The sequence below is a fragment of the Folsomia candida genome, unplaced genomic scaffold, assembly GCF_002217175.1.
Source record: "Folsomia candida strain VU population unplaced genomic scaffold, ASM221717v1 Fcan01_Sc013, whole genome shotgun sequence".
In the NCBI taxonomy this organism is placed as follows: Eukaryota; Metazoa; Arthropoda; class Collembola; order Entomobryomorpha; family Isotomidae; genus Folsomia; species Folsomia candida.
In genome coordinates this window covers 1,547,809-1,567,491 of record NW_019091205.1, presented here as the reverse complement: position 1 = coordinate 1,567,491, position 19,683 = coordinate 1,547,809, and the positions used below count along the sequence as shown (strand labels likewise).

General features: G+C 35.7%; 3 protein-coding genes across 3 annotated transcripts; all 3 read right to left on the bottom strand.

Moving 5' to 3' along the window:
* Window positions 1-2,136: 2,136 nt before the first annotated feature.
* On the bottom strand, window positions 2,137-4,152 carry LOC110855518. The gene is made up of 6 exons (XM_022103922.2): window positions 4,113-4,152; window positions 3,927-4,026; window positions 3,606-3,685; window positions 3,455-3,525; window positions 3,144-3,192; window positions 2,137-2,536 (listed from the first exon to the last, which is right to left on the bottom strand). The coding sequence occupies exons 1-6, from the start codon at window positions 4,116-4,118 to the stop codon at window positions 2,483-2,485; spliced, it is 360 nt and encodes a 119-aa protein (XP_021959614.1). The 5' UTR covers window positions 4,119-4,152; the 3' UTR covers window positions 2,137-2,482.
* An 827-nt stretch (window positions 4,153-4,979) lies between these two features.
* Window positions 4,980-6,858, bottom strand: LOC110855685. Its single transcript, XM_022104097.2, has 4 exons — window positions 6,666-6,858; window positions 6,487-6,568; window positions 5,861-5,958; window positions 4,980-5,402 (listed from the first exon to the last, which is right to left on the bottom strand). The coding sequence occupies exons 1-4, from the start codon at window positions 6,747-6,749 to the stop codon at window positions 5,163-5,165; spliced, it is 504 nt and encodes a 167-aa protein (XP_021959789.1). The 5' UTR covers window positions 6,750-6,858; the 3' UTR covers window positions 4,980-5,162.
* Window positions 6,859-7,640: 782 nt separating this feature from the next.
* On the bottom strand, window positions 7,641-9,238 carry LOC110855655 (putative carboxypeptidase SCO6489). The gene is made up of 3 exons (XM_022104067.2): window positions 8,849-9,238; window positions 8,480-8,721; window positions 7,641-8,417 (listed from the first exon to the last, which is right to left on the bottom strand). Exons 1-3 carry the CDS (start codon window positions 8,997-8,999, stop codon window positions 7,752-7,754), a joined length of 1,059 nt encoding a protein of 352 aa, XP_021959759.1. The 5' UTR covers window positions 9,000-9,238; the 3' UTR covers window positions 7,641-7,751.
* Between the last annotated feature and the right edge of the window lie 10,445 nt (window positions 9,239-19,683).

Genomic DNA, 19,683 nt, shown 5'->3' with positions numbered 1-19,683 from the left:
TAGATAATTGCAGATCTAGTCAATTTATTTCATTTACGAATTTTACCTTATTAGACAGTGTATGTAACATTTATAAACCTATTTGTTCATTAATTTACCTTCCACAAACACACAGGTTTAGAATGCGACTGTGAATTTTCACGAAGTAAAATGAATGTCGCACTTTCCTTAGTAAAAACTCTTTACTAAAGAGTGAATGCGATATGTTTGCCCAACCTATGCATAATAAAGCTAGTAACCAGACGGCGGTTATGTATGTTTTTCCACCTTCTTCATACCAACCAGATGATACTAGAACTTCGTATACTAGCATCCCAGCTAAACACGATCTGAAAAATTCAAACATAGTTTTACATATTTATATGCATGAAGCTTTTGGGGTTTTAGCACATATACCTAATTGCATGCATATTTTGAAGTTTCTTCTTGCATATATTCCTACACATTTTGAGCTACATATTTTCAAAATATGAATATTTTAGTATATATGTATTTCGATTTTTTTTATGCCAGAGTAATTTTCTTCATTCAGCAATTGCGGTACATACATATATACTTTGACTTTGACTATAGACTTTGAGGAATTTAACAACATACATATCCGCCCTATGCTAAATTTCTCTGCTTGCATATCTTTGTTGAGTAAAGCTGACACTTTATTTGTTTATACCTAGTCTGGTCAGATAAAGTGTTACTGGTATAAACGCATAGAACGCTTTCATTTTTGGGAATTCAAATTTCATTTTTATTTCATTGGAAAGACAGTTAAACTTTGAACAGAAAACATGCGTCACACTTGTAAATATTATTCCCTTGTGCCGGTAAACTTTTGAAGATGCCAACGCCAAGCATCAACCACGGCACGCATGGAATTTCTTGATGTGTCACATTGCTGGGTCAGAAATTTTTTTGTCTGATCCTGCTTTGCAGGTCTAGCTTTGCACTGCAGGTCGCCGTCGGCGACCTGCAGGTCTAATTCCAATTTTTTCCGTATGCAGGTCTACGCTTGCCGTGCGGGAGGGTGGTGGGAAAGTATGATAAACGCATATTTAAGTATTTAATCTTTCCTGTACATATACGTGCAAATAATTTCGTAGATAAGTCGATAACTTATTTATCTGACAAGGGAACCTCAACTACTCTCCCATTTCGATATCCTTCCGAATAGCCTTAATCGACAGATAATTTAGTGAAATGTAAACTCTGTTATAGAACATGCTGTGCATAATTACGTTTTCATGAAATTCTGGGATTTACAGAAAATCAATGACCATGAAGCTTCTATTATAAATGACCCCAGTGACCAAAATAAGTACGCAAAGAACTGGATCAAATGAATTTTGGAATCCATGTCATTGGTCATCGTCTTCTGCAGAAAATTATTTTTTGGCTGGACGTAACTCGCTGTCAATAAGTCAAAATTGCTAAAAAGTTCAAAAGATTTGATTTTTTTGCCGAGATGAAATTGTCAAAAATTTACCCCGATGTGGTCACATTGAAAAAGACAGATTTTAAAAGCTAATATCCTAATGAATCAGAAACACCGAATGGATGGACTGGATTCAACAGAATGTGGTAGCAAACTAGCTCCAGGTGGGTGAGAAAAATTGTTTGGGAGTTTTTAGGAAGAAAGTGGTTGTGGATGCCACACACGAAACCTAGCAAACTATGGTTTAGGGTGATTGTAGGGTAGGGTCACTACTTTATCATCGTAAATTTTTAGTAAACCCAGTCTGATATATTTATGGATATCCACATTTTTATGCCAGTCTCTTGCGCTAGGCGCACTTCCCTAATTAATTAACTTTTGAGATTTTTGGTTAAAAAAAACTGTGCGCCAGGAAGACAATAGTTAAGCCGAAATCCAGTGCAAAAAGATCAGTGGCCATACTGCCCCCAAAATGACGCGTTGTCCTTCCTGGGTTTACATAATTATCATTATTAATTATGTATGTACTTGTGTAGTTTTGCACTGTATAACTTTGCAAAATAATTGGACTTTTGCTATATTACTTAACCTAAAATAACTTTGACCGCTGAAGTTTTAAACTGTAAATACGCTTTTCATGTGCTTAATGAAATTAAAATTGGATGCAATGAAACTAAAGTTGTGGAAGGTTTTTTTTTCACTGTGTATAACACTTTATTAATTTTCAATAAGTATTTTCAATGAGGGTATTCAATCACAGGATTCTATAAGCTTAGTAAGATTTTGTCATCGAAAATCGCGTTACTAAGGTTACGATTTTACGAAACTTGACCCCTTGTTTTTTTTATTCGTAAACTACGTTACGATATTAGGGATACGAAGAAATAATGAACACCCTCTGTATTTTTAAGAGCGTAAACTTATAATATTCGAGCAACATAAGTCCATTCTACGCAAACCGGTCCAAAACGTTTCTTGATTTTAGTCTTTTTAGAGCTAGCGGATTTTATGTCGTTTTTTACTTATGTTTTTTTTACTCCGCACATACATAGGTTATCCCATTGCACAACACGGGCACGGAGATGTTACGCAAACACACCCGGGGATCTGTAAAATAATTATAGCTGTATCTTAATCATGGTGCAAAAGAAATTCATAAATATATTATGGGAATTAAAATGACATAATACTTATGTATTCACTGAATAAAAGACGAAAAGTATGGTAATAACTTCTAACAAGGTTTCCAATAATTTATCAAAATATACCTAACTATTCATACACCGTTAAAAAATCAATAATGTAAGCTTTTTTTGTAACAGTCAAGTCTGTATTACATTAAGACCAGGTATTACATATGTGAGTTTTCTTAAATTGGGTTAAAATTTGAAAAGCTGGCACCTTTTAAAAAGATTTTGATTTTGGTTGAAAATTTATTTTTAAATACCGCCATAGGGTAAAACACGAACATGATAGAAAACATAAAAATATGGGGCGCTTGTTCCTGAGTGTGTCAACAATTTAAAATTAATCCGGTCAAAATCAGTGATAAGCACCTCACACCTCTCTATTGTTAGTAAATTCTACACAATCAGACCTCCAGTTCCAAACTTAATTTGATTTTAGTTTCTCTTTAAAACGAAGGGATTTTACATGATTATGATCATTTTGTCACTTTTTATTCCATGCATTTCTTAAACCTTGACTAACTTACGCAACTTCGCGGCTTATCCCAAGCGCTCGTCTGAAAGCCGGGTGGGTAACTGTTTCCGAGATTTTATATGAATCATAAATAAATAAATGAGGAATTTCACGTCAGACTTCGTAAGTCCGTAAGGACATACATAAACTTACGAACATCAGCTTAGGAACCAAAAGCTTTTTTTCTCGTAAGGTTTTTCAGTTCGTAAGCAACAATTATCAACTTTGTAATTTTTTAAGTTTACGCGATTACTGACTTAACAAGGCTGACGTGAATACCTTCAGTTAAATTCTTATCAAAGTAAATATCAAACCCATCCGTACCATCCGCCGTAAATCATGAAGGGGAAATTTTGACGACCTTGTCTCCCACCTGATCGTCCAATGCGATCCTTCTACATAAGTAAATAAGTATATTGTAAAAACTAGTTAAATATGCTGATCCTTCATTATCTCAATAATTTTGCTAATTTACCAACAAATTGGTTGGACTAATATTTGACACAATGCTGACTGATTTATTTGCAAGATTCTCTGGCAGAGCTATTTTACCTCCTGCAAGAAAAAAGTTACATAAATACATTTTATAAATTAGTCCGTTCGATATCGGCGATAACAATCTCACACCTCCTCATTTTTCGAATGAGACGATTCATATATTTGTGGTAATATGTAAATATGCGGTTGACCAATATTTCAAAATATATTAGTCCAACTTTGACTGAAAGCCTTGGGCAAAAATTTTACTAAAGTTTTGGTGCATATTATACTTGTGTATTTGGTGTATAAACCTTACCTTGATCCCCGATTTCAGTACTAGTCTTATACTCTCTTTCCATCGGTAGACTCGTACTCGTTGTAAGAAACAATGTACAAATAATCAATATATTGAGAAACTGAAAAAATAGGATTTATTTATTTATTTAGATAATATAAATTTTACGAAATTTTTCATTAGGTTAAAAATTTAAAAACAGCTTACCCACATTCTACCAAACTTTTGTTTTCGGTTAACTCACGAGGCTACATTCGGATCAAAAGAGTTAAGGATAATGAGAATAACAACCAAGATGCACAATGCGTAAGGCATAAACTTGTACCTGATAAACTATGTAAATATCTGACCCGACCAGGACAAAGTAGTTCCGTACCTCTAACAAAACGGTGAAATCAAGGAGTCAAACCGCATCGTAAAATTAGTAACATTCATCTTTCGTAACGATATACAATGTAATTTTACACCAAAACATGCCTAAAGTGTGTTTTGGGTCCACCCCAACACGCATGCAAAGGATAACGTCCGATATAGGTTCCAACCAGGATATCAAACTGTTAACCTATGTGTTCACGACCACGACCTGGTGCAATAACAATGTACTAGTTAATGAAGGTTCCAATAAAATGTAGCATCTCCAAAGATAAAACCAGTTTTAAGCTCTCATCAAAACCTGCCACAAATATCCAATCGTGTGTTCAAGGAAATATTCAAGTATTGAATTCTTTTCATGTATGTAAATATGTAAGCTACGCTTCAAAATTTTATTTTATTAACTACATAAATATACCGCTAGTTGCATTACATAGTTGTGCATGTACATATGTACATACGTATTTACTTCTATGCCAAACAAGTTAGAGTTCATTTCTTATATTTACACACGTATATATATTTGCCTTTAATACATCGGATTGAATATTTTCGTTACAATCAAATTTTCTTACGCGTGAAATTGAGGATGTGAGGGAATACATAATTGTTACATATTTACATACATAACCACGATTAATAAGGTTAATTACCCATTATGGAAAGTATGTGCGGCATTTTTCATATTTATAACAGTATTTACATAATTGGAATAACGCAGACAAAAAGAGATTCAAGGTTTTTCTCGAACCAAATTAAAAATGTTATGTGTATCACACTTTCTTATTTGCAAAATATTTATTTACAACTTGAGACATTAATTTTCCGGAAAATATATGTAGTGCTTGCAAAATATCACTTGTGTTTATTTACATAATTAACTGCTCAGTCCAGTTTGACACGATTTCCAGAACCTTCCAATTTCCGCCTCTCTATCCGACACCAGTAGTACACTGTCCAGCTAGTGTACATTGTGAGGTAGAAGATGGGCACGTACAAAAATCCGAACAGTGACCGGAGATCGTTAGCTTTAGCATTCGTGGAGGAAAATATACTCCAAAAGATGTGAAATCCTGGGATGACAAATATACCGACCCTCCAGCGTTCAATTGTTGGTAGGTCATTCTGCAAAAATTTTTAGTATCAATTATTGCAGATTCTTGCTAAGAAAAGTAATAATTCATCACCAATCTTAAGCTTTAGTGGGAATAAGTTTCTCATTTATTTTGCGTTAATACAACAGATGATCATTTTGAAACACATTATTAATGAGGGTTTTCACGCCAATTGTACATACTAAATCTGGTAAGGTAAATTTATGAAATCCCATCCTTATGAACTTTCGTATTTAAATATATGTATTTCGTAACAATTAAAAGTTAGGATATTTTGAGCACGATTATTACTTATGCTGTTAAGTCAGGAACTATGTAGCTTTCAAAGCCTTTCTTTACGAAATGAACAGATGAATATTTTTCCAAGGTCTTCCCTTTGTTCATAAATTGGCGAATATTTTTTTTATGAATGCACGGTTACGAAGTCTGTGCAAACCCCCAATTTTTTATGTCGCACCACCCACTAACCTTTCCGACTGCACGAAACAAAGTCCAGAACAAGATGGTCATGAGAGGATTGATGAAAACCATGAACCAGCTGTATATCGCCCACTCGGATGTGCTAACTGAAACAAAAGAAATAATTACGTCGTAAAGCTGGTTATGATTTTAAATAAGATGATTTTCTGGTCATGTGTACGTACTATCCTCGCACTCAGCCCTTGCACCTCATTTGCATATTTTAACGCATTCGCGAGAGCCATAGAGTTTATTCAACATGGAAAGCTCGTATCGCCGAAAATGGGCTATTGAGATTTATGCAAATGAGGTGCAAAGCCTAAGTACGGGGATAGTATGTACAATTAGATGAGATAACAAAAGTTTAAATCCCTTGCAAGTAAATTACATACGCTCAGAAAATTATGTAAGTACCTATGTACATATGTATTTCTTAAATGCAAACTTTTAAGTTGAACATTGCTCAAAGTTACACATAAAGAAAAGCTAAGTATAATATTACTAATAATTTTACAATTTTAATTAATATTGAATGAAATGTGTAATAATTCTTTCATGAAAAAGTTTCCACGTTGAAGTATAATTTTCGCAATTAATAAATATATTTCATACGTTCTGCTAAAAAATTTGCATACCTTCTTCAAATTTCGTTTTGGTGTACTCAATCAATTCTTCTGCTCTGGCAGTGAAGACGAACGTGCCCATTATGGACATTATCTGGAACAATGTAACCACGTAAATACATATGTAAAATTGTGCATGCAAATTATGAATTTTTGCATTTGTAACCCGAAGTATGAAATAAGTAACTTACGAGATTAATTATTAACACCACCTTGACAATTAGTGTCGGATTAAGTCCAAAACAAGGATTTAAATTTCGAAGGAAGGAAAACATAGTTAACAAATATTTATATGCAAAAATATGTTTCAAAATATGTAAGTGAGCAGTAATGCAACAGCTGAGGTTGTTATGCAGTCTGATTTTATTCCTATTCAAGAAGTGAGCACATATATAAGTTCACAGCTTAAAAGGAAAGTTTGCTGTATGTATTCATTAAGTTGTGTAAGAAGACGAAGATGATTTCCAGGATTTTTACATGTGCAGGATATGTACTTGCATGTATTCAATTATTATGTTCCAACCACAACCAATAAGTACTTCCATATACTTGTATGTATTTTCATGCACTCTTAATCCTAACTTTCACCTAGATTTTCATCCAAGCAAATATGCTCTAATAGTTTATTTGCTTATTGATCTTTTTATGTACATAGGTATTTGCGTACTATTTAAATGCTTCATAAGAAACTTGAACTTGTCCCTGATGTACTTTTATCACTCGATATACATAAACTCGGCTAAAAACTGGCATTAAATATTTCCTTACTGGTTGCACTTAAAAATTTGTTACTTCGTACATCCATAGAATAATAGCCAAAATGCCAACCACTATTGAGTCAGCCAAGTTTCCCAAAAAGTTAGCCTGCCAGTTGAATGCACATGAGGGGCCGTTCATGAGTTATGCATGTAACGTGGTAGTGGGGGGGGCGAGGCTACAATGAGATCGTGTCAATGTGACACATGATAAAGCGGGGAGAAGGTTAGGTGTAGAAAATGGTGATTTTTGGTTTACATAATTCCTGGACGGCCCCTAAAAGCAAAACATTAGTGACGAGTCGCCTAATTACAAATAATAAAGAAATGTAATCTATGCAATACAGGAATGCAAACATGTCAGAGTATACTTTGCAATTACTTTTACAATGTATGAGCGGATTTTTCTTACATACATTATAAAAGTCAAATTCAACTTATTTATTTATTTATTTTTATTCCAACGAGGTAACTGAAAAATTTAGACACGACATCCACATAATTAGTTTCACGCAATTTCTACTAGTTTACACCAGCCTCCAACAACGTAATAGTCCCAAGATCCGCATTCATCTCCACCTGTACGCCGATGGGGAGGGTGAATTGTTGTCCAAAGTGTCCAATCATGGCCCCCGAGAAACTTGGAATATTAGCCAAATGACTCCATCTTTCCTCCAGAAGATCTTCCACCGTCCAATGACCCGGTTTATCTGGCACACACTCCATGCAAGTTCCCCAAATGAGGCCCTTCGCATTCTCAAAAAACCCGGCCAAATGCAAGGTCGTGAGCAACCTGTCGAGCCGATAGGTGTTGTCATTTGTATCCTCCAAGAATAGAATGTACGGCTCATCCTGCGCTGGGGCATAAGGGGTTCCAAGAAGGGCCACTAAAACTGTCAGAGTTCCCCCAATAAGCCTACCCCGCGCGGTGCCGGGAACAATGGTCGTTGTTCCATTTGGTGGTCCTCCCCCCAGGGGCGGGGGATTCGAATAGATCACGTTGGGTTCTCCGTCAATCAATACCTTTCGGATGTAGAAAGTATTAAAGTTGCCGCCGAATGTGTCCGTTCCCACGGGACCGCTGAAAGTCACGAGGTCAGTGAGGCGGTTTAATGCAAGTGTGCACCCGGTTAGGTCGCTATAGCCCATGAATACTTTTGGGTTGTTCCGGATCACTTGGTAGTCCAACTAAAAAAATAAATATTAATTAATCCCCTGAATAATAACCCAATCAAATTATGAGTCCGAACCAGATCTAGAATCCGGTTGCAACCCCAGCCCCCTCTGTTGGCAATGATCCCTTTTACGTCAGGGTTAGTAAATGCCCACATAATATCCGAGGCACGTTGCGAATCGTTTCCGGCCAAACCACTCGGCCCGAACTCGAAAGCATTCGGGGAGAAGAGAACATTTAATCCAAGGGCATTAAAGGAACTAGTGACGTGATCCTTATACTCGTCAATATTTGGGAAAACGGCCTGAACTGCGCTGGCTGTATGAATAAAGTGAATTTACATGTAGCGTTAGGAAATTAATGTTTGGAAACTTTAATTTCTGACTCCAACTCAGAAATTTTAACATAAATATTTGACTTAATTTCATGATCTTTTCAACTGTACCTGGTGAGACAAAAGCAATGGTGTCCCCGGGTCTTAGCCGATTTCCTTTGATCGGTGTCCCTGCCCAGGTTGGGTTCGGTTGCAGCAACCAAGCTGTTAAGAAGATCAATCCCACGTGGGAAAGATTTAGTCGACATAGAGAATTACTCATTTTATTAAAAACTTGGAAACCCTTTTCTAGAGAAAAGACGCAATTAGACGAAGCGTATAGTAAGTAGCCTACTGTGATATGCGACTTCGCTTTAAATTTGCTTGACAATTTTTTAATAAATCTGGTAATACTATATACTAATGATGAAATTAATTGTGGAAAACACCTGTTTCCAATTGTAAATACAATCGATTCCTCACTACTGTTAACAACTAATGTAATCCAGCCAGACCTTGTATTATCATTATCACATTCCTCACGAAAAAAAGTTAGTTTGTAGTCTGTCCTGTGTAACTATGAAACCCATCCAGCCAACAAGTCCAAGTTCAACTTCAATCCAGTTTTAAAAAAGGATCGACTACGTCACCCAGACACATCTGTGCCACACAAAAGTCCCATTGTGCATAGAAAATTCCAGCCCGATCCACTTAAGCAACCTGTTGGAATCGTTTATTCATTCGTTCCGTTAAATCTATTTGAAAAGATATAGCGTCGTTGATGGCACACCAAATATATTTTTACGGGGGAGAATATGTCTGGCTGCCGCACTCTTTATTCAAAAATTTTGTACTTTCTTTAGCATACGAAGGATTGGATGACATAGATAATTTAAATTATCTGCTGTACAAGTAATTACTCGTACAATAATAATTGTGGTGTTTGCACTCACCGTGGGCTCTTCATGGGTAACTTAGGGTAGGGTTATCCTAAGAGCTTTGGAAAAGGCTAAATTTTTCTCGAGTACTCTCTGAAACTCAAAGTCATGGGGTAGTTGAGACTGTGCAACTCCACAAGAGCCGTGATTCCGTTCGCCCTCAAACACATTTTTGGGATTACAATTTTGATAGTTTTAAAATCAAGTAAATATTATTTTGCGTATGAATTTCAAATTTTATCAAAATTAGATAATTTTTATTTTTTAAGTGATCAATTAACCGGATTACGACACTTAATTTCCTGCCATTTATGCCCTTAGATTTTTTTTGTACATGCGCCACGTAAAAGCCTGTTACAAGTTTTCTGATTTTTTAAACTTCCAGTTTCAAAAAAACATTTTTATTTCCCGAAGTCAATTTCTATGTCTTGTTCAGTTTTTAGCATTGTCATTATTTTTAAAATGTCAAAAGATTGAAAAATTTTAATTTATAAATCGAATTGTAATGCAAATAGGAATACAATGATATACATAGGAGAGTATATGGTTTTGATGAATGGTTTATTCGTAATTTGGGAGAAAAAATCGCGACTACACCGTGAGAAGTGCACCTAAGAAAGAAACTAGAAATTAGAAAAAAATTGCACGTTTTGGCATTTATCTCGAAAACTGGCTAAGCGCGCCCACAATTTTATTACGAATTATTGATCTACTCAATATCACGCAAGTTTTAAGCCATCCAACTCGAAAATCGTGGGAAGCCGAAAAAACACGATTTCATTGTATATATGTATCTATCTTAACTATGGAAGCATGAGTCATACCATAACTTTAATGATTATATTTTAGAAATGAATACAAAGATTAAATAACCAAAGCAATAAAAAAGTATTCGGAGCAATCGATTTTATGACATCGAACATTCCATCAAAACTCTTTGCTGCTAAACATGAATAGTTGATTGCAGAAAGAAACCATTTTAAATTTACCTATGTATGTCCCTTGAGTTAAATACGCAATAGTTGAATAATTTGTTTTTGCCTACGTGATATTTGTCAGTATTGGATTTTCTGTACGGCTTTATTTACGTGCTCCGTATTGGAACCGATTTTTAATACAAAAATTTGGCTTCAAATTTCTATACACAAAATATTTGTAACGATTTCAACCAGCTTGGGTAACGATCGACTGTATAAATAAATCTATGGCCAATACGACAAGAGTGCACAAAATTCAAATCTGAGTTTACAATTTTAAACAAGGTTAAAATTTTAAATAAGGTGTGAATTTAAAAAAATGAACTTAAAACAATATTTCATGAAATATTTTGTTCTTTATGACACAAATTTAATTTACTATTAACAATTTATCTGAATCAACCAGACTTATGTAGATATTTCGTTGTCGTGATTTTGGTACTGGCAGGTAGCAAAAAAAGTTGTAATAAACAAGTGTGTTTGTGGAAAAATTTATTTTACAAATGCGGTGATCGTTCTCCGCTGAGAGAAATTTATGTACATCCTGCCAAAGTATTAGAATTATTGGGTCTAGAACCCATTTAGCTAGACCTGCACAATGGAAGTAGCAGCATGTCGATTTGGAAAAAAATTTGCGACATTGCCCAAACTGTATAATATTCCACAAGTTTTTGGTGTACCACGGCATGTAAAAAAGAATCCGGAAAAGTTTAGAGGTTTTCTTGCGATGCATATTTTAGATACATTCCACCTTCTTGGAATTATATTTGTTTTAAAACTCGGTCAAATAGGTTGGGTAGATATGACGTTATACGCGAAATTCTACCAATTTATCATTGGTGTTAACGAAGTGAACATATTAATGGAGAGTCATGCCATTTACGTGGATTGGGAGTGGATCAACTGGATTTCAATGGAGTTGCAGAAAATGCGTAAGTTAAGTGATCGTATTCGGGACCGGGGGTTAGAAATTAGCTAAACATCCCAGCATCTCATTGAGGGTATTAATTATGGGTTCTCACCGTTAGAGATTTTAGCAAAAACTTATTTCTGGCTTAAAAATTAATTTAGGATTTTTGTTTCAAAATTATGTACGTCTCCATACGAGTGCGTAATGAATACCCCTATTACGCTACAAAGGTTTTACATAAATAATTAATAATTACGTATGTATGTTAGTCGAGCGAAACAAGTTTCTGATTAACACTTAATATTCAGCCAGAATTAAGTTCTCTAAGCAGTGCTTCCCAATTTGTACATTTTTTACTTTTTACTTCATTGTTTTTTTTTTAATTTGACCCCAAGCATGAAGTGAAACTGTTTCTTGGGGCTATTCTTAACCCATCATACTTAGAGATATGCATTTATTGTATTTTTTTTACTTTCAAAAAGTAAGCAAGTTTTATTATATCTAACATCTACTCAGGTCAGTCCATCCTGGAACCTCGCCAAACTCCTGACCAACTTCAACGTCACAAATTAATGGTGAAAATATGTACCTACGTTCTTCAATATTTGGCTATAAATCTAGCCCAAGTCTATCTCGGGATGGCCACCACACCTTTATTTGGCCAACTTGACACGGGATATTTTCTCATGAGAGCAATTTCGCCAACCTGGCCAACCACGTGGCATGGAATGGCGGTTCGCCTCGCGGTCACCGTTCTGTTCGGGTATCATTGGTTTTTCGTTGCCGTGACGATTTTTACGGCGGTATTGATCGTAATTAGAACCTCGACGGAACTTATGCGCGTACTTGAAGAGGGGACGAAACCGTGTAAAATGGAATACGACTGTCTTCGTATTTTGGCCTTTAGGTCGAACGACGTCGGCAGGTGGGTAATCGGAACGGGACTGGTCGTCATATCAATCCAGTTCGTCGTGTCGGTCAATGTGAGTTTAAAATTTCGAGGGAAAATGCCGCTCATGGTGTATGTCATGTTTCCCCTGGCGGCGGGACTGTTAGTTGTTGTTGCGGTAGTGCTGGTATCTTTTGGAGGTAGGGAAATGACACGGAGTAAAATGTATGTCGCGAAATGGAGCGCATTGGCGAAAAGTGGAGGAGAAGGGGGCGAAGGAAGAAAGTATGAAATTCGGGTTTGGCGGGCGGTGCAACCCGTAGGCGTGGAAGTGGGGAGTTTTGGGTGTTTTGAGAAAATGTCAATCTTATCGTTGTTCGAGGTTTGGATAGACCAGAGTATTGCACTATTGCTCGTTTAGAAGGCAAGAGTTAAATAAATTAATCTAGTTCCACTCTAAGAAATTTTGTCAAACCTATTGCTTATCACCCACCGGTGATGATATGTGACCTTGGTCATAAGCAACCGCTCGGTAACATCTTGGTCTGACCAAGTTTGTCATAACCCAGAAATTAGCCACAAATGTGTATGTACATGGGTATATTGAGAAATCGCTCGAATAAATAAAGTTAAATTAGATGCAAAGATTGAATAAATGTTGATTTTCAAATTTTGAATAAATAAATACATACTACATAAATAATATTTTCCAAAGATTCAATTTTCTACGATAATTTTTTTTTGAATGCTTATCTAAGGTAGTGTTCGACTGGTATTTAAGAATCCTTATGGAATCTGGTCCCGACCACAAGTTCGTTCCTCAGGAAAGCCAGAAGGCTGAAAGAGAAAGGAGGAAAACGTTAAGAACGATAAGACATCGACAAAGCCGATAAGCCCCTCGCCCTGAAATGTATCTGACAGGACCATTTTTCCTATTGTGGGAGGGACTCTTGTTAGCCGGGCTGGCATTCCTTGGGGAAGTATGTAAGTTAACACAAGGTCACACGCGTTACGAGGGTCAGAATTTTGTTTAAGAAGAAAAATAAATATGTAACAATTTTATCTATAAGATATTAAAAATGTGTCATCTGAATTTGCATCATTTTTATTAGCTGATTATTTATTGAATTCATAAATATTTAAATTGGCTAAAGTCAAGGTTTAATTTCCCGAGAAGTTTGAAAATAACTCTGGCATGCAACTACTTTGACTCAATTTTATTATCAATTTAACGACATGGGACTTCTATGTTTATTGCTTTTGAGAACAATAATAAACCAACTACCGGTCCATCCAAACTGCTTGTTGCTAAATTTGTAGAAATAGTTGATAACCTAAGAAAGAAACCATTTTTAATTTATCTAGGTACATAAGTCGATTGAGTTGAAGTATATATGTTAAAGTCGTATAATTAGTTTTTGCATACGTGATACTGTATTTTTCAGCATTGGATTTTCATTAAGGGTTAAGTTGAATGTATACTTACTTACATATATGCTTGTGATTTTTTGTAATAACTTTTCGTCAGGACTGATTCAACAGGAAAATTCTACCAGATATAAATAGATAACGATTTCAATCAGCTTGAATAACGTAAATTAAAATTGGAGTTTGCAATTTTAAACTTGGAATTTTAAACAGTGTTTTAATTTTAAACTATGTATGTTAGAATTTCGCTCATATTTGAATTGAAAAAAACAGAATTTTGAATAATATTTCTTGAATTTCTTGTATGCCTTTATCACATTGACTTTGCCATTAGCAATTACATAATCGAAAACAGACCGTCTTGGGAATGTCATTGTCTTGTCTTGTCATTGTCTTGTCGGCAAGTCCCCAAGAAAGTTGTGCATTTCATTTCTCGTAACATTGACTCAAATGCGGTAACCCATAGTATATGTACTTATGTGTTGTTCTCTGCTAATGAGGAATGTAACAGTCCTACAAGGCAACATACCGAGGTGCTTCAAGAGTTGAAGTTGGACAGCTATGCCAAACTGGCCTGAATACATGACTTGTCCAACAAACTGAAGGTATGACCGTGCACAATTCACTTTTCTTCAAGTTGTGACGATATTCGTGAAATTTGTAAGGACTAATATTTCATTTAAGATTTTGCGTATGACACATACATGATTTTGTGTGTGATTTTATTCTTATGCATATGTACATAATGTATGATTGGGGTTGTACACAAATGGTGCATTAATGCGTACTGAGTATGGTAATTGATCAATAAGCAAGTCCTCAAGGTCAAGAAACGGTGTACGTGTTTTGTTTCCCATTGGGTAAAATAAATGAGGAACGCGATTGGTCAGAGGGCTCAAGCTTGAATGAAAAATAAATTAATTCTTGTGATCGATAGTTATGCTCAAATTTATCTTTTCCTTCGTCCCAAGTTACCTCCAGTCTTCTTTTGCAACCTGATAACTTAAGTCTTGAGTTTCATTGTCCGTAGTCCTTTTTGGTAAAATCTGAACCTTAGTTAAAACCTCCAGAGAAATGAAATATCGAGAGTTTATGAATTGATTTGTCATTGTAATTGAATTGAAGGTTAAAAAGAAAACCTGTCGCGATACTTGCGTGACCTGATTCATATGTGGATGTCCCCGAGGCCAGAATCCTTGAATTGAAATGCAGCATCTCCACGTGCCGGGGAGGAATTCATAGTGGGGACAGGTTTAGTAGATTTAGGACCGTGCTAAAAATAGTGGGTGTACTTATAATGAGGAGGTGTGACGTGGTTATTGCCGATATCGACCAGACTAATTTTAAATTGTAAATACACTAAGTATTAATAAGCGGACCCGTATTTTTGCGTTTTTTTTGAATCGGCACGTTTACGTTCTTTGGAGGAATTTTCAAAAAAAAATTTCAGCCAAAATCAGGATTTTAAAAAATGCTGTAACTTTTCTAACTTGAACCCGATTTAAAAAAATAAACCCAATTTGTGTTCAGAATTATATGCCTGAAAATTTAAAAATTTATTAAAAAAAACTGTTAATTAAAAAAATTATCATTTTTTGGGTTTCTAAAAATTAAGAAATAGGATGAAAATATCAAATTTTTAAAATTAAAAAAAATGAATTTTCATACTTTCAGGGATGTAATTCTGAATACATATGTATCGGGTTTATTTTTTGAAATCGGGTTAAAATTCGAACATCCTGATTTTGGCTGTTTCTTTAAAATTTCGCCAAGGGTGTACATAAATTTGCCTATTCAGAAAAATGCAAAAATAAGGGTCCGCTTATTTCTGGGACTGGACAATTTAAAATTAGTCCTGTCTCGATCGGTGATAACCACCTTACACCTCTCCATTGTTATTCGGTTCCTGACCTATTCTAGCTCCACGCAAGATTAAAGTTTTACCTAAATTTAGATTTCTGAGAAACTACACCACAACATAAGTCTAAAAGTCCCTTAAATGATCCTTGCGCAAAACTTTTGAGACTGACAGGTTCTCAGAATTCTCAATTTCTATAAAAGTTCAAACCTTCATGCAACGAGAGTCCGCACGTAAATTTTATATAGTTGGATAAGAATACTTATCTGCATCATGGAAGAGGCAGCACGCTTAGCCGGAAAAACGATTGTGGCATTTTCGAAACTGTACAGAATTCCTCAAATTTCCGGCGAGCTGAGGGTAAATAGAGAAGATCCGGAAAAGTTCAGAGGTTTCCTTGCGATGCATATTTTCGATGTGATCCATTTCATGGAAATTCTGATTGTTTTAAAACTCGATCAAATCGGTTGGCTCGAGCTGACGGCATACGTCAATTCCTAAATTCTACCAAGTGCTCTTCGGAATCAACGAAGTGAACATATGGATGCAGAGTCACGCCATTTATTGGCATTTAAGTTGGATCAATTGGATTTCAATGGAGTTACATAAATTGCGTTAGTTCGGTGAAGGGTATTCCGACTTTTGTTTCAATCAGAAAACCCATACCTGTTCAATTTCTTTCATTCGAGCGACTAAGGTAGGGAATAATAATGAAATTCCTGTCATTTGAATGAAAATGGCTGAATGATTCCGCAATTTCAGATGAATCATCGTGCATGAAAGGATTCTTCACTCATTTCATTTTTCATCCAATGCATAATTGTACATACATGTGTCGAAGTAAGAAATGAAGTGAGTTTGAAAGAAAATGACTGAATGTGAATGAAAATCTTCAGTAGGATTTACTTTACTGATTTACTTTTGAATGACGACCAAATTTTTGAACAGGTATGAGTAAAGCACCCCGGTTTCATATTTGGGGGTATTCGTTACTATATTTCGCATTGTTAGCAATGTTTAAAACAAAAATTTCTTAGGTTTCCAAAATATTTTGGCTTCAAAATTTATTTGCAAATTTGCGCATCCCAAAATATGCAGTTAGTTTGCAATTGTTTTTGTTAAACTACGTCGCCATGGGAATATGCGAAATTGTAATGAATACCCGTTTTTATAAACAGTTTCAATCAGGACTTAATGTTATAAATAAGTCAGGCGGTACAAGGTGCTGATCAGGATATGCTTCTCCGGGTCTTTTGGGTATTGGGGTTTTGTAGATTTTGTTGGGTTTTGGGGTAGCAAAAATGAGCAATACGCACAAAGTGAGGATTTTCAAATTTAACAAAGTATGAACACAGGGCTTTACTAAAAATTCCACAAATTAATTAGTCTTGAAAACTAAATTAATAAGCAGCTTTGTTGCAAAATTATAGAAAAACCTTGTTTTCACAGCTTAATGCATCAGGCACTGATTCCAATCTACCCCAAAACCCGCAAGACCTATGTAAAACCCCTCGGCGAATAAGGTTTCAATACCCAATCCCCGGAGTTTTCTTTACCCTAGTTCGACCGTAAGTTTTTAATGTAACGTTTTCAATCCAGGTAAAACAACGCTAGAGCCTCGCCAAACTCCTGAACAACGTTCCCGTTACAAACTAAAGGTGAAAGTATGGACCTACATTCTTCATTATTTAGCCCTAAATCTAGCTCAGCTCTACCTCGGGATGGCCACGTCGCCGCTATTCGGCCAACTTGACACGGGATACTTTCTCATGACCTCAATTTCGCCAACCTGGCCAACCACGTGGCACGGAATGGCGATTCGCCTCGTGGTCGCCGCCCTGCTCGGGTACCATTGGTTTTGTAAAAACCAAGCTATCACCTACCCGGAGTATAGTGTCTTTACGAATATTTAATTGTGCTTTGCTCGTTGGAATTAAAGAAAGTGACTGAGTGAATATACGATTATTTTATCTACTTAAACTAGATTTTATTTAAATCAATTAAACGATGGTCAACACAATTCAGAGCTCTGCAACAACACGAGTTGATTGATGACTTACTTTAATTATAAATTGATCGTGGGCAACAAAAAGAACTAACAATTCATAAATTTGACTGCCTACCACGACGACTAAAATCCAAAATGTCTGACTCTGACAACGACTAAAACTCGACTGTACTGACTATTCCTACTTACTTACTACGACTTAACAAAGAGAGACGCGCACCCAAAAATCCCACCCCCGTCGTCTCCATGGCAACCACCACCACGACAGGGGGCAATTGTAGACGCGTAATCAATAAATTTCATACATAAACTTATTTTACATTTAACAGGTTTTTCGTTGCCGTAACGATTTTCAACATGGTAATAATACTAGTTAGTACCTCGACGGAACTACTTCGAGGGCTTGAAGAGGGGATGAAACCGTATAAAATGGAGTACGACTGCATTCGGATTTTACTCTTTAAATCGAACCAAGTCCTAAGGTGGGTTTTTGGCGTGGGAGTGGACATCATATCGATCCAGTTCGTCGTGTCGGTCAATGTGAGTTTAAAATTTCGAGAGAAAATGCCGCTCATGGTGTATGTCATCTTTCCCCTGACGGCGGGACTTTTAGTCGTTGTGGCGGTAGTGTTGGTATCGTTTGGAGGGAGGGCGATGACGTGGAGTCAAGCGTATGTGCAGAAATGGAGCGTTTTGGCGAAAAGTGGAGGAGGGGGTGAAAGAAGAAAGTATGAAATTCGAGTTTGGCGGGCGGTACAACCTGTAGGGGTGGAAGTGGGGAGTTTTGGGTGTTTTGATAAAATGTCGATTTTGTCCTTGTTCGCAGTTTGGCTAGACCAGAGTGTCGCACTATTGCTGGTTTAGTGAGCAAAAATTAAATTAATGCATATTCATAATTCCGCTCTAAGAAACTCCGTTGACGGATTATCTATGTATGTATCACCGATCGGTAACTATGGGGTATGGGATGGAAATATATACACAATGTACGCTACCGCTAGGTCATACTTTTGTAACTGTCTGGAAATAACTCACCATTAGCTCTGTGATTCCCAATCAATACGGCACTCACTAGAGCCGGTAGATTCATCTCTATTTATTACCGAAACACTATCATGATATCGTGTGATATCTTTGTTAATTTTTGTATATAAATAACTTTTGATTGTGTACATAGTAGCGATTTAAATTAACCTTTATTAACTTCATTATCTAGTACTGGTGACTCGAAAATTTGTTGCTGTTTAATAGTCAAACCTTATGATTTAAAATTATTCTTGCAAAACTTATAAACTAAAAATTTCCAGCTACATATGTAAGTTTAATTGCCTTACATTAACTATTGTCAATATTAAGAAAACGAATCATGTGTATAATCTAATATTGATGAACTAATTAACTTACCCTACAATAATTTCATTAAAATTATAATCTACATACATACACAAAGCATGAAAATAAATGGCCAGACGTTTGATCAATTACATACAATTTTATACTGAAGAAACTAATGTTTGCTCTATTGGGGATTTTGTATTTAATTAAAAAATAATAATCAATAACAAATATATACACAATCGAAGCTTACTGTGGTTAGATGTTTACCTTGTTCTTAACATATTAGAATATTTTTTTGGCAATATAAAAATTATAAAGTAAAAAAATCATTGCGTAATTTACTCACTGACCACATAAGTTTTGAACAAGACTTGTGACAAAATCGTCCAAAGGATAAACGTTGAACAGGCGGCCATCTGCAAAAGTTAATTTATTAACGTTGCCTACTTATGTGCATATGTATCACGAAAAAGGTCTGACAATGCAACCAAAATTCATTTCAGCACTTACCCGCTTCGCAAAAATATAGCTCACGTGAAATAAATCACATCCACTTAACGCCACCGGTTTCAACGTTGTAATGATGCGCATCATCTCCTTCAAATATTTCGACGACTTTCT

Coding starts and splice junctions, on each gene's coding strand:
- LOC110855518 (XM_022103922.2), bottom strand. Junction 3,686..3,926: donor TACTGAAATCGGGGATCAAG/GTAAGGTTTATA, acceptor TTTTTCTTGCAG/GAGGTAAAATAGCTCTGCCA. Junction 3,526..3,605: donor TTAGTCCAACCAATTTGTTG/GTAAATTAGCAA, acceptor TTACTTATGTAG/AAGGATCGCATTGGACGATC.
- LOC110855685 (XM_022104097.2), bottom strand. CDS start 6,749: ATGTTTTCCTTCCTTCGAAATTTAAATCCTTGTTTTGGACTTAATCCG. Junction 6,569..6,665: donor TGGTGTTAATAATTAATCTC/GTAAGTTACTTA, acceptor ACATTGTTCCAG/ATAATGTCCATAATGGGCAC. Junction 5,403..5,860: donor TGTTTCGTGCAGTCGGAAAG/GTTAGTGGGTGG, acceptor AAATTTTTGCAG/AATGACCTACCAACAATTGA.
- LOC110855655 (XM_022104067.2), bottom strand. CDS start 8,999: ATGAGTAATTCTCTATGTCGACTAAATCTTTCCCACGTGGGATTGATC. Junction 8,722..8,848: donor CATTGCTTTTGTCTCACCAG/GTACAGTTGAAA, acceptor TTATTCATACAG/CCAGCGCAGTTCAGGCCGTT. Junction 8,418..8,479: donor GCAACCGGATTCTAGATCTG/GTTCGGACTCAT, acceptor TTATTTTTTTAG/TTGGACTACCAAGTGATCCG.